Raw genomic sequence first — 13,034 nt, 5'->3', positions numbered from 1 at the left:
ATCTTGGTGATTCTTCAATTATGACTATACATATACATGATCTTAAAAGAGTTTTTAATTTCATATGAAAATTCATGAAACTAGTTACATTGTACATGTATATAGTCTTAGAATGTTTTAACATTCGGCTTGACAAGCGAAATTAAAAACTTTGAGACAAGTTTTACAAATTTTCATATGAAATAGAAACTTAAAGATAATTTTTATCACATAAATCAGAAAACTTAAAATTTTAACAGGTTTTAATGTCAAAATATGAAGGATAAAATCAAACGGAGGCAGCCATTTTGTTGCAGTATCTTCAATTTATGCTGTAATGTCATCGCCCAAATTATGGTGTTACAATTCATTTCTGACTAACACAGATAATGAAAAATGTTCCAGGTTGTGTTTTACAGTTTTACAAACATCAAGAAATGGTCAGTGACATTTGTACAATAAAGTCCTCACCATGGTAGCCCTACCATTGTGTGGAAATTGCCTGTAATCAGTGCCATTGGTGAATAAACAAAGCTTACTTAAGGTACTACAGCAGGATGGCCTGCATTAGCATTATATTCTTAGCTGGCTGCAACCATAACTTTGGGGAATAGATCCACTATTTCCCTGATATGGGAAAGTTCCCAAGTGGTTCCATTGTATCATAGATCCATAATTCTGATCGGGAATATTGGAGAGGTATATCTCATCATTTTTATGTCAAATATAATATCAACACCATATTCTCAATTTTTGTTAAGTCACTTTCACAAATTCCTCTGTGTTATGTTCTGATTTCCCATCTCCCTTCTGGAGATTCACAGAATCTTGTTTTCTGTCTCTGTCAACATTAACATCACTTTGTTTGTTTTCAACGTCATCATTAATTTCTTCAGATTTCACTTTCTTTTCCTCCTCCTCCTCCTCCTCCTCATCATCATTCTCATCTTCCTGTTCCTCCTCATCCTTGTCATCCTCATCTTCCTGCTCTTCTTCCTTCTCCTCTTCCTCCTCATCCCCTTCCTCCTCCTCCTCCTCTGACGAGCTTTAACAAAGTATGCAAAAATGAAACCGATAATTTGGTATGTCATTGATAATCAGTTATTGTGTTTTAATGTAAACATTGTAAATATAACTACATTTAATGGCACTTGATTTTAGATAATCCCAATAACTTTACTCGTACATATCAAAGTATTGTCCTGTGTAATTGTACACTGTATCTACAACAATGTAACAGTAACATACATACATACTGTATAGAGTATTACTTTTGCCAACCCCAATTTTCGCAAATTTCACTCAAAATGAGAAACTAAATTTTCAAAGATTATCATTCTGTGACCCTGTCTTATTTTTGTGGCTCTTGTTCCTAATGCCATGTTAAACATTAAGTCCCAAGCGTTTACCCCGATGTCAACCTGCAAACATCCTACAGTTGTATTAACACTTAAGAAGTATTTCACAAATACAAACCACACCATAGCAACATGTAGGTAGGGACAAAATAACAGAACTTAAACAATGATTTAATTGTTCCATGAGAAATGACCTTTGAACTATTTAAGACAGAGTTTAGCCTATTGACAATTACAATGAGAGCATTACACAGTATCGCAGATAATATTCAGGTATGCTTCATTATTGCAAAACTTTTGAAAGTTTGGCAATCCCAAAAAATTCCTTACAAATTAGCAAAGATATCATCTTGGTGAAAATAACCATGAATAAATGAAGTAACAGATTCACTTTTTTGTTACAGTCTTAATTAACCAGTAATCTTTGAACAAGAGGCCCATGAGGCCCTTATCACACACCAAGATATCTAAACATTGAGATATATCTATCAACATACCTGTCACTTGGCCAGTTGTGTAAGGGACGGTTTGGGTTGTACCCTTCTAAGGTCATGTCTAAATCGGTCAAATCTGTAAAACAGAACCACATTCATGCTTCACTCACACAAAAGTTACAATTATTAATGAAAGGAAAATGTAACGGCTATACTTGGATACTGACATGTGTTATAGTTATCAATGAAAAGAAAATGTAATGGCTAAAATGGGATACTGGCATGTGTGTTATAGGTATTGAAGAAAGAACTAGAAAATGTATGTAAGACATAAATGCCCCAGCTGCCACTTGTCACCCCGAAACAAGACTGGGATATGAACACATGTGTTTAAGTTATTGATAAAAGAAATATATAATGACTAGACTCGGATACGAACACTGGACCTCCAATCTGTATACAGAAGTCTGAGCTTCCCGAACATCAAGGAAAATTCCACTTCACATGTAAGACAGGACCATATTCTGATATAACTGTGTACTGACATTCTGATGTAAGTAATACTAAGTATATATAAACCTGTGTTGTGTTGTGAGCGTCGCTCCTCCTGTATTTTATCCAAGTATTCCTGCTGGGCGAGTACGACTGCTGCTCCATCTTTACATGCAGCATACAGAGACAACAATTCCTTGTTTACTTTATAGAATGAGCTGCCCCATTTAAACTTTGCCAGCAGTGCCTCACCTAGTTCCTCAAGACCTGCAAAATAAACCTTATCTGTGAAACCTGATACATGTAGTTAGAATTGTATACAGCAAAAGATACATACATTGTTAACATCAATAATGAACTAATATTTTGGAGATTTTCTTCTAAGAATATTGAAAATATTTGATAATAAAACTGTCAAGAAAATTTACTCTGATCTTTAACCATCATACCAATAGTCTCATTTCTCACAAAGGATTATATAAGATACTAATTAACCTACAAGGTAAAAATCTATACCTGTGATATACAGAGCAGCAGCGTAGGCCTCCACACACGACAGAGTACATGGCTTGCCATAGTTGATAGGGTTTGTCGCTATAAGGTATGGTAATAGACGTGGGTAGCCTCCCTTCATCTTTTCAAAAGGTGTTTCTTCAAGCTTCGCCCAGGAACAGTCAACAACAGCTAGACCATAACTCACAATGATGTTTCTGTAACATAATCATAATTTTTTGTCAGGGTTTTATTTTTCTTGATATCATTGGTACCATTAGTCAATGAATGAATATGTCTACGAATTTATAAACTGTGGAAATTTGACATGAATTTCTAAAATTAAGTTGATTATGTTTAGGTAATATATTAATCAACAAAGTAAAGTGTCCATGAAAACAAGAGGCCCAGATAGCCTGAATCACTCATGGCCAGTTTGGAATAATGGCATAATGACTATTTCCAATTTTCATGTTGACTGTAATATGTTAGTGATGTTTCAGGAAATGGTGTACAATATTTCTAACAGAGGTGATATTGAGAAGATTCATGAAGTTTTCCTCGTCCATGTGTATTTGACCCCTGTGACCTTGAAAATAAGTCAAGGTCATTTAATGAGGAAACTTTAATTTACTCTTCTCCATGTACAACCTGGTCAAATATTAATTCACAATTGCTTATAGTTTTCTAGAAAACGTTAAAAGTTGACAGACAGATGGATCAAAGGATCAAGTATTGTATCCCAACTTGTCATCATTTACTTGAAACAACATATAGTTATACATATATTTTTTTTTTATAAATTCTCTAATCATTCTTACTTTTCAAGATTACCAAGCAGCCAAAAAAGTGAGACAGCAGAATCATCAAGCAGGGTAATTCATGTGACACAGCAGATATGTCAATGTCATTCATATGGCACTGTATATTGGTCAAGGCCATTCATGTAACACAGCAGATCTGACAAGCTCATTCATGTGACACATACAGGAGATTAGTAAAGAACTTTCATCAGAACAAATGGAAAACCCTTTATCACACTGGCCTAGGTTTTTTTTATTATTCATGATCAGATAAAACAATTTGAGTTTTACACACGTAGCTGTCACTGGTGACTCTGAAAATTGCTCAAGGTTGTGGATAGTAACAAACTTGGTATTAATTAACCCTTTGTATTTGACCAATATCATCACCCTAAAGAAGAAGTTAATGCCTAACAGAATGACAATGCAGGATGTAGCATCACAAATGTTCATTTGGCCCTTCAGGTCAGTTCAGTGAAAAACAAATGCTACAGAGGCATGCATTATCAATATCAATCAAGTACATGTATATCAGACAATATTAGCAAGGTTTGAGATTTAATAGATAATATTGGATGTTCTAGGTTTCTAACTGGTTAAACACCTGGCCAACATTTAATACATGAAGTACACAACACGCATATCTACCGTTGTCACACAGAATGATTCCAATGACAATTCCTGGAGAGAAATATCAACACACACTACAATTTTATCAAAAATCTCTACCTGTCCTCTGCAGAGACGCATTTCTTTCCCATTGGTGAAAGAATCAGGCCATTAAATTTTTGTTTTAGACTTAGTGTTCGAACATATCCCAAACGACAAAGTTTCCGACCGCTACACTTTTTGGGATCGCATTGTTCCAAGTCCCACATAGCAAGGCTGAGGGGGAACCTGCCTTCCCCAGCTTCTTCTGTAAAAAAAAAAAAGTCATTATATAATATTCCCTAGCTTCATTAAATCACATATATCCAGAAATGTTAAACATAGATTATTAAGCAGAATTGAATCTGTGCTAGTAACAGAATGCAACATTTTAGCAAGTAAGATTTAAATTTGAATTTTCTAATCTCTTTTTAAATTTGGCAAACTATGCATTTAACTTAAAGTGACTTTGTATGCAGGTAAAAATTATGTAGTTGAAGAGAAGAATCTATATTTGGAAACAGTTTCAATGCCAATTTTTTAAAATGAAATAATATATTGGCTAAGTTGGTGATTGTTTGCTGGGTTTATTGCCCTTAGTATGGGTTATCAAAGTGAATTTTTTCATTATAACTGGAATTTTACTGAACAACGTATTGCAGCTTGGAGTAAAATATCTTGCCCAAAATCAAGGATACAGCCACAGTTTGTGATCTCTGATGATCTTCCAAACAGCAAATCAAACCACCCATATTTTAAGATCTACATCTGAGGTTGCATATTTATATTGATACTCTACAAGCTATCACATCCAATTTTATTGGTGAAGAAATCATGACAGTATAAAACCTAAAACCATGACAACACTGCAAAAATTTTGATCATAGACATAAATTATAGAAATCATATTGGCAATCACGCATAGTCCAAATCTCACTTGAGAAATTGTAAACCAAAAACAGATTTTAAGTGTATAAAAGAAGTCTTTGTATACAATAGTTTCTGATTCACGTTTCTGTGGGGAGAATTTTACATGTAAACATACATGTCTATACTATTATATATCTTGTAAGACAATGATAGTAATTATTCTATAACAAGTTATACAGCATGTCTAAGTAAAACACGATTTATTCCTACCCAGTGCCTGTGACATATCGGATAAGAAGTCTGCACATGCCTCATCCATCTTTTTCTGTCTCTGTTTTGAACGGTCATGTTTGTACGAAGCTTTGCCTTTTCCTCGGTGGTGATTTTTTTTCTGATGAGCCATGTTACCTTCAACTTCAAAATCTGAAATTCAAATATCTTCAATTTGCTCATATTCCAAAAGATCACAAGTAACTATATCCCTCCAAACATTATAATCCGAAGTCTGAAGCCAGCTCGTCCAATTCAACAACAAGAGTTGATGATGCAGACCAATTACCGATCATTGTATCAGGCTGAAAATCTAGTATATCACCTTAGACCAAAGACATGAATATATCCCAATTTATGAATCATTCATAATTACCTGGTACATACACATGTATCTAGAGCTCCCTGTCAATAAGCTTAGCAGCTCAAGCTAATCCTTAATATTGCTAAGTTTCTTTTTGACTGTTGTACCACTTGATTTTTATCTTTACAATAGGTATTGTGATCAGACATCACTCGTTTGTTTACATTCGCCCTAAGTGACCAGTAAGTGAACATATACTGACCTTTACATCCACAACTTGTCAAGATTTAGAGTATATGGGTTCCGTATACAAGACCCATGCCAAATAGTCGATGGGCAATAAAACCCTCATACAGATTTAAAGGGCACTGCATATGCACTATCCGTGGTTACCTCAAATAACTGTAGCCTACATTTACTACAATTTATTCCTCTTGTCTAGTACAGGTAGCCATTGTCTTATATTGCATAGGAGTGGAAAATGCTTCTAACAAACCATGCAGTACTCAAACCTGGGACCTCTGAAATACTGCGATATGCTTTACTGGATCTGACACCCTCCTACTGTCATTTATTCTATCTAATGCCACATTGTGATGACCCCATGAAAACAAAAGTTAATCCGGTGGCTTATTTGTCAACTAAAAACTGTCAATACTTCAAAGAGTGTTTCAACTTTTAGAGAAAATAATAAGTTGTCTCCCTTAGACCATTATATAGTGTAATTAGTATTAATTAATACATGATGCTAATTTCTACATGTATGTTTATAACTCAAATGTTGACATTTTTTTGTTTAGATCTTTACATGTTTTGTGTATTTATGACTGCACGCCTATGTTGGTAATGCCAATAAAAAGAAAATTAAATTGAATATCTATAATCTAATAGTTAATATACGCCTAGTCTACCAGTTTCGGGTTTTGATACGTTCGCATCCAGGCTAAAATACCTACCTCTAAAATATATGAATAAGTTCCACGTATTCTTGATTGGAGTTACATTTCATATAGTTATCTAAGACGTTAACAAAGATACATTTAAAAATGACATTTATAAACGTGTCGTCAGATGGGGGCGGCCATTAACGTAAAGCTATCATTCAGTATTTATTGTGTAGTCTCGTATCTTTTGAAGAAACCTGTAAATAATGTTGATCGTAATAGATTAAACAGTATATTATTTTTATTTTGCAACAAATTATTCATAGATTATACATCCCTAGTGATTTTTTTACACTCGATCGCTTCTTGATATATGTTGTTTCGATGAGATCAAAGTGCTTGGAGTATTTATATCTACGAATTTTCCGAATCAATTAAGTCATTCCCGCTTCGCGTTACGACCCCCTAATCAATAAAGAAAGACAAAAGTGGCGAGCCTTACCATACAGCTTATATTTTAATTCAATGGTCATTTAAATTCCATCTATCCTACGACAGTCATCAAAAATAAGTATTTTGAAGTGAAACGGTATCAACAATGTTCCTAATATGTTCGGACAGAGACATATATATAGAGAGATAGGTAACATCGCTATTTTTCCGTACAAGTGGTGGCTCCCTTTATTCGTGACCACTCAAGCATATCCCTTATCGAGACCGCCTTGTCCCCTATCAAACACACGCGAGCACAGGTAAATCGGACTTTGCGCATGTGTGTATCGATGTACTGGAACTTATTCGACATGTTCTGGTTAATCCGCCATTACGTCAGGTCCAAACATCGTCAATTTTAAATACACACAAAAAGCACATCGTTTTATTTAGGCCACTACAAAGGTTACTTCCTTATGCAAAAACTATCATACTTATGGGACATAGTCTTGTTTATCATGCACATTGTTGTCATTTATCCGTATTTTCGAAAACCCCATAGGGACTTTTCGAAAATTGGAGATTCCCGCCGATCTTCCCTGTGGTGTGCTTGACTTTCATACTCAAAATACAAACACTTTGACAGCAAATTGTGATATATTTCATATTTATGACACTTCTGCAATTTGCTATTAATAAAATTAAAGCACATCCTCGGATCTTGGTGATGATTTCAAATAGAAATTATCGATAATTATGTGTCTAGTTTTCAAGTTTTCTCCAATATGGCGTCAGGAGAAGACTGAACCGAGCGAAGGATTGTGGGAAGGTCAGGGACCACCACGTAGACATAAGGGCAAATAGAGAGCTGCCAATCTCTCTATGTATGTCATGGCGGCCATCTTGGATTTCGGACCAACCTGAAAAATAACAACTCTTGGTCTGGACAACCAGGATCATTTCAGGTAAGTTAAAGCTGAATATCACGAGTGAAACTTGAGAAGTTTGAAATGTGAACAATTTACGGACGACGGCAGACGAAGCACGATTTGATCCTCTGGGGCAGATGACCTAGAAATCACCTTTGATTATTAGTCCATCCCTCATTCATGTAGCAATTGGGACATACCACGACGGTATGCGCGGGTTTCTCGCTCAATGTGAACTAATTTCTTATAGATCATATAGCGGTATTTAAGAAACTAACACCGATAGGCCTATAGCATTTTCTAAATAAAAATTCTAAAACGTATGCCTCTGATAACTAATTTTGTCATTTCTATAAAAAGATGTATTTAGGGCGAACATAAGTTAAGTCAATTCATAGTTAAAGCTCATACCTAAATCTCCTTCATAGCTAGTCATTTTCGTATATAGGTTAATATGCTATATTCAACGAGAAACATTTCAATATCCTCTATATATGTAGCGGTACTGGACTGGGTCGATCATCGGAGACCAGGTAGCTCAATCGGTAGAGCATCCGGCTAGTGTTCGGAGGTCCCGGGTTCGAAGTCCGGTCTGCCCGTGCATTTCCCACTCCTCTTACATTTGGTGCCGTGACCAGGATCTTGTTTCAAGTGAGGTGAATACTTAACAAGGGGATATCCGAACCTGGGTTGTGAGTTGTGAAGTCTTCGGGTTCGAAGACTTAAAAAAAGGGAGGGAAGAGTGTAGCGGAACTGGACCGGGTCGATCATCGGCGATCAGGTAGCTCTATCGGTAGAGTATCCGGCTAGTGTTCGGAGGTCCCGGGTTCGAACCCCGGTCTGGCCGTGCATTTTCCCACTCCTCTTACATACATACATGATACGTTTAAGCCTATACTGAAATACTACAAAGTTTGAACGAATTCGATGTGAGGATGGATTGTGAAACCCCACCTTTGTGAAATAGATTATCGTTCAAAGTTATTTCAGTTCCTAAGATTGTTGTCATCCATTCTTTTTAATTCTCTGGTTGTAGGCTATAAGATCATTATAATGGTTTTGTTGGAATAAGTCGGGTTTTACCATTTAACTACGGACTGAGATTGTCAAGGTAATCTAAGTCAGTGATTAGATATATTGGTGGATTTTTTATTTTTGTGAAGAATGATTTGTGTCCTGTTTGGGCAACATAATAAAACACGGTAAGTGTATTTTTGATTCTCGTAATAAAGGAAAATTCATTGCATGGCTTTATGCATTTTTTTATTGGTATATCTGTTATTTTCAGAGCCATTTGATTTTACTTTCTTATCGCTTCAAGGTTACAAAAATAAATGATAATAACTTCAATAGAATATAATATTTTATATATATCGTTTTACACTTTGGTATGTAATAGTATGAAGCTTGATAACATTACATTGATCATCTAAAATTCATACAACTCGTATATAATAATAGTGTTTTGTACTGTACTATGAAAAATATATTGCTGCACCAGATATAGATAAATTCCTGTTGTCATTATCATTTTCATAAGCAATTGTTTGTATTTTTTTAAACACTTGAATGAGCGGATAATAAAATTCGGGTAAAAGAATACGATTCTCCGTCCCTAACGAAAATTAGTATTAACACACGGAGAATACCGAAGTATAACTTCCGGTACAGCCGTCCAATTACGGAAGTGTTATTTACTAAACATGGCTGACAGAAAGAACTCCATTTCGGCCAGATTGAAAATGAATCAGACACTTTTGATGTGTATTGTATGGACAGGAATATTTCTTAGTATTTTATCTCTATCTTTATCCGAATCAGTGACATGTGATGGTGTGCAATGTAAAGAAGGAAGCTGTGTAAACGGTACCTGTCGTTGCAATCATGGATGGAAAGGAGACAACTGTGACCACTGCTCTGGGAGAGTCCTGTACGTTTGTATTGTGTTGTGTACTTGTTTTATGATATCTACACTGGCTGTTGTTGTTAAAGATATTGTGATAAATGCCCGTCAAGGACAGGTTAGCATACACATGTGTCCCTTACTCTCGGAGGCCACATGTACACCGCTCTGTACACCATTGTTTGTTTATACTTTATGTCATTAATTTTTGTCCATGAGTCACCTGTTCCTCAGTGACAGTCCTTAATATATGTATTATTATTCTTGAGGTCAAGGAATTCTATGTTTATCTAACATATTTGTCACGTCAAATTTTAGGGACATGATTTGACATAGGCCTAATTAAAATCATTCAATTCAAAGGTCACATCAAAAACAGTCTTCTACCCAAGACAACCACAACACTTTTTTTTATACATATTTTAAGATATATTCAATATTGTTTAAAGTAAATTTGAATAATTACACAAAACTGTGATAATATTTCTTACACAATTTAATGCAGTATTTTACAATCACAGTTTTAGGACTACCACATGCACAGGGTTCAGGTGCTTTGGTATTGTATATATATTGAATCCTTTTCAGACCTCTGTATAATTTGATTGGCCTTTCTTAAAGAAGTGGGATCCTTTTCATTGTCTTAACTTTTATGATGGCTTCAACGCAAGCTCTAGTACTGGGCCCAGTTGTTCAAAAGGTGATCAGCTTAATCACTTGATTAGTGAACATTTTATTTCTCATTTGTTGCAAAACCTGTCAGTATATTGTCTTTAAATTATGCCAGTTGGAAGAGAACTAAGAATTACATATTTTTATAAAGTTTTGTCAAGCTAGTTCTACCAGAAATTTTTATATCAGGATTTGAAAAATGTTGTAAAAATGTGATTAGCCTAATCACCTTTTGAACAACTTGGCCCTGGTATCAGTATCAGTGATATTTAATTAAATATAATTTGGCAATGATTCAGACAGGTAATTCAGCTGGGTAATTATAATAAAAGTGTGAAGTTGTCCTTTAATTATATATCCACCTCTCAAACAATATAGACAGTGATGAAAATTTAGTTTTTATTTACAGAAAATAAATATAGATATTATCATAAATTCTTTATAAAAATAGAATATATGTATATATGCATGAACATCCATGAGATGTTATTATGTAATATATAGAGAGCGCTAGCTATATAGCCATATGGTTAGTGAGTTTCTGTACATGTGAGCTCAATATATGAATATGGCAATGGCTTCTAAATTTTTATTTTTTTAATTAGTTAAAACTTAATAATTTAACATTATAGCTATGTCACGTTGAGAAGGACATGTGTTAATAAAGTTAGTAAGGTTTCTATGAGGGATATCAATATAACCTATTATTTTATTTAACATGTGGTGTACTTAACAAGTAAAGTTGCATCATGTATCAGGAACAATTGAGATCTAGGAATACATAAAAGCTAATGCTATCAACTTATGTTAGGGTAGTTGTGGTTCTCTTATCCCTTCGTTGGATACCTCTAGGTAGTTCTGGTATTCATGGCTACCTAAAAAGTTTAAAGTTGAAAAATAAGTTGGTGATTTATTTTAGTCTCAACAACCAAGTGATGGTGAAGTAGTTAATAGTGTGTTAATTTCCTCAAACAGTACTAATGTTCACGTCCACTGCAATATTACAGACTTAGAGTACATATAATTTACCTAAAAAATACAAAATACAACACAGGTGTTTTTTTGTTTTTGTTTGTTCTGTTTTGGTTGTTGTTTGTTTTTTTTTTTCAAAATCTTTCCTTCATACATATTTTGACTTCTGATCATGATCATGACTAAGTAATTGACTTTTGGCCTGCACATGTAGCAAATTTAAGCAACCTGGATGTTGTGATATCAATGGTGCCTCTAGATCTAAGTTAATGATTAGCTCACCGGTTACGAGTAACCGTGAGCTAATGCAGCTGTCGTGTCAGCGTCCCACCCCTCTTTAAAGTTTTTGGGATCGGTTTTTGGAAAGCTTCTAAGTCCAAAAGTATACACCTCGCACCCTTCTAATATGGTTTATACATTCATTCACATTAGAGGTCTAGAAGTAATATTATGGCAAAATCATGCAGAAAAATATTGTGATTTTTTTTGCATTTTAACATTTTGTGAACTTAACTTTTTTACCACCAAAATCCACTTTAAAGTTTTTGGGGTAAGCCTTGTTTTACCACCAAAATCCACTTTAAAGTTTTTGGGGTAAGCCCAAAATTATGCTCTCACACCCTTCTAATTTGGTTTATGCATTCATTAGATGTCCAGGAGTTATGTTATGGCAAAATCATGCAAAAAAAATTGATTGTTTTTTGCATTTTACAATTTAGTGGACTTAGTTTTTTTGGCACAAAAACCCTCTTTAAAGATTTTTGGGGTAAGTTTTAGAAAGCTTGTAAGTCCACGCCCTTCTTATTTGGTTTATACAGCCATTAGAGGTCTAGGAGCAATATTATATGCGTACAATTTCAAAATAACTTGCTTATATATACATACTGTACATAAAAAATGAATGCATAGTGTACATGTGATTGCTGCTGCCGGTAAGCTTTTGCAATCATTGATTGCACTTGTATAATATAATATAAGCAGATCCTCATATCTCTATATTCTGAAATATTATTCAAACACAAAAAAGCAAGGAATATGATAATCAATAGATATGTTCAAAACTTGTGTCATGTCTTCTTTCAAAACTCTTGACTTGCAAAAGAAAATTGAAGCAAGTCATGTCAAACATTAGTCATGTTATAATTATCTGCAGTACCTATATATAGCAGTGTTGTGTCATGCATATTTAATGTAAACCTCAAGCTCTAGTAGTTGTCATACTGCAATTCTGTCATACAACATAAATGATTTTTATCTTCATAATTTTTCTGAAATTTTAAAGCTCTGATCAGTGATATTGATATTGATCATTGATTTGATATATGACTACCGGTAACCTATGTATATAATGGAGGTAAAATTAATGATAGTTATGTTTTAATGATTAGGGCTGACTTGATGTTTATGATTTAACTAAAATGGATCTGTGAAACAGAAACATAGAATATTATATAATTCAGACTTGGATATCATGTTTATACATGTAGTATGTGTATATGACTCATGTTGTAGTGTTGCATCAAATTACTGATGACACCCAAGTGTTGCTATAGGTGATCCATTGATCTATATTTAGTATAATCAATATATCT

At 34.3% G+C, this 13,034-nt stretch overlaps 2 protein-coding genes across 4 annotated transcripts in view; one reads left to right on the top strand and one right to left on the bottom strand.

Moving 5' to 3' along the window:
- Nucleotides 1–224: 224 nt before the first annotated feature.
- LOC117339456 (ribosome biogenesis protein TSR3 homolog) lies at nt 225–6,758 on the bottom strand. The gene is made up of 8 exons (XM_033901041.1): nt 6,607–6,758; nt 5,347–5,499; nt 4,288–4,474; nt 2,780–2,973; nt 2,351–2,530; nt 1,835–1,907; nt 704–1,024; nt 225–657 (listed from the first exon to the last, which is right to left on the bottom strand). Exons 2-7 carry the CDS (start codon nt 5,477–5,479, stop codon nt 736–738), a joined length of 1,056 nt encoding a protein of 351 aa, XP_033756932.1. The 5' UTR covers nt 5,480–5,499; nt 6,607–6,758; the 3' UTR covers nt 225–657; nt 704–735.
- A 2,827-nt stretch (nt 6,759–9,585) lies between these two features.
- LOC117339452 (attractin-like protein 1) overlaps nt 9,586–13,034 on the top strand; it is a 52,186-nt gene continuing 48,737 nt past the window's right edge. For all 3 annotated transcript variants that reach the window (XM_033901037.1, XM_033901036.1, XM_033901038.1), the window contains exon 1: nt 9,586–9,825. In XM_033901037.1, the coding sequence (XP_033756928.1) occupies nt 9,599–9,825 (227 nt within the window). In that variant the 5' untranslated portion in view covers nt 9,586–9,598. The remainder of the gene's footprint in view (nt 9,826–13,034) is intronic.

This window comes from Pecten maximus, chromosome 12, assembly GCF_902652985.1.
Source record: "Pecten maximus chromosome 12, xPecMax1.1, whole genome shotgun sequence".
NCBI lineage: Eukaryota > Metazoa > Mollusca > Bivalvia > Pectinida > Pectinidae > Pecten > Pecten maximus.
This window is presented reverse-complemented; position numbering and strand designations above follow the sequence as displayed.

Coding starts and splice junctions, on each gene's coding strand:
- LOC117339456 (XM_033901041.1), bottom strand. CDS start 5,479: ATGGCTCATCAGAAAAAAAATCACCACCGAGGAAAAGGCAAAGCTTCG. Junction 4,475..5,346: donor CGATATGTCACAGGCACTGG/GTAGGAATAAAT, acceptor TTTTTTTTACAG/AAGAAGCTGGGGAAGGCAGG. Junction 1,908..2,350: donor ACGCTCACAACACAACACAG/GTTTATATATAC, acceptor TCTGTTTTACAG/ATTTGACCGATTTAGACATG.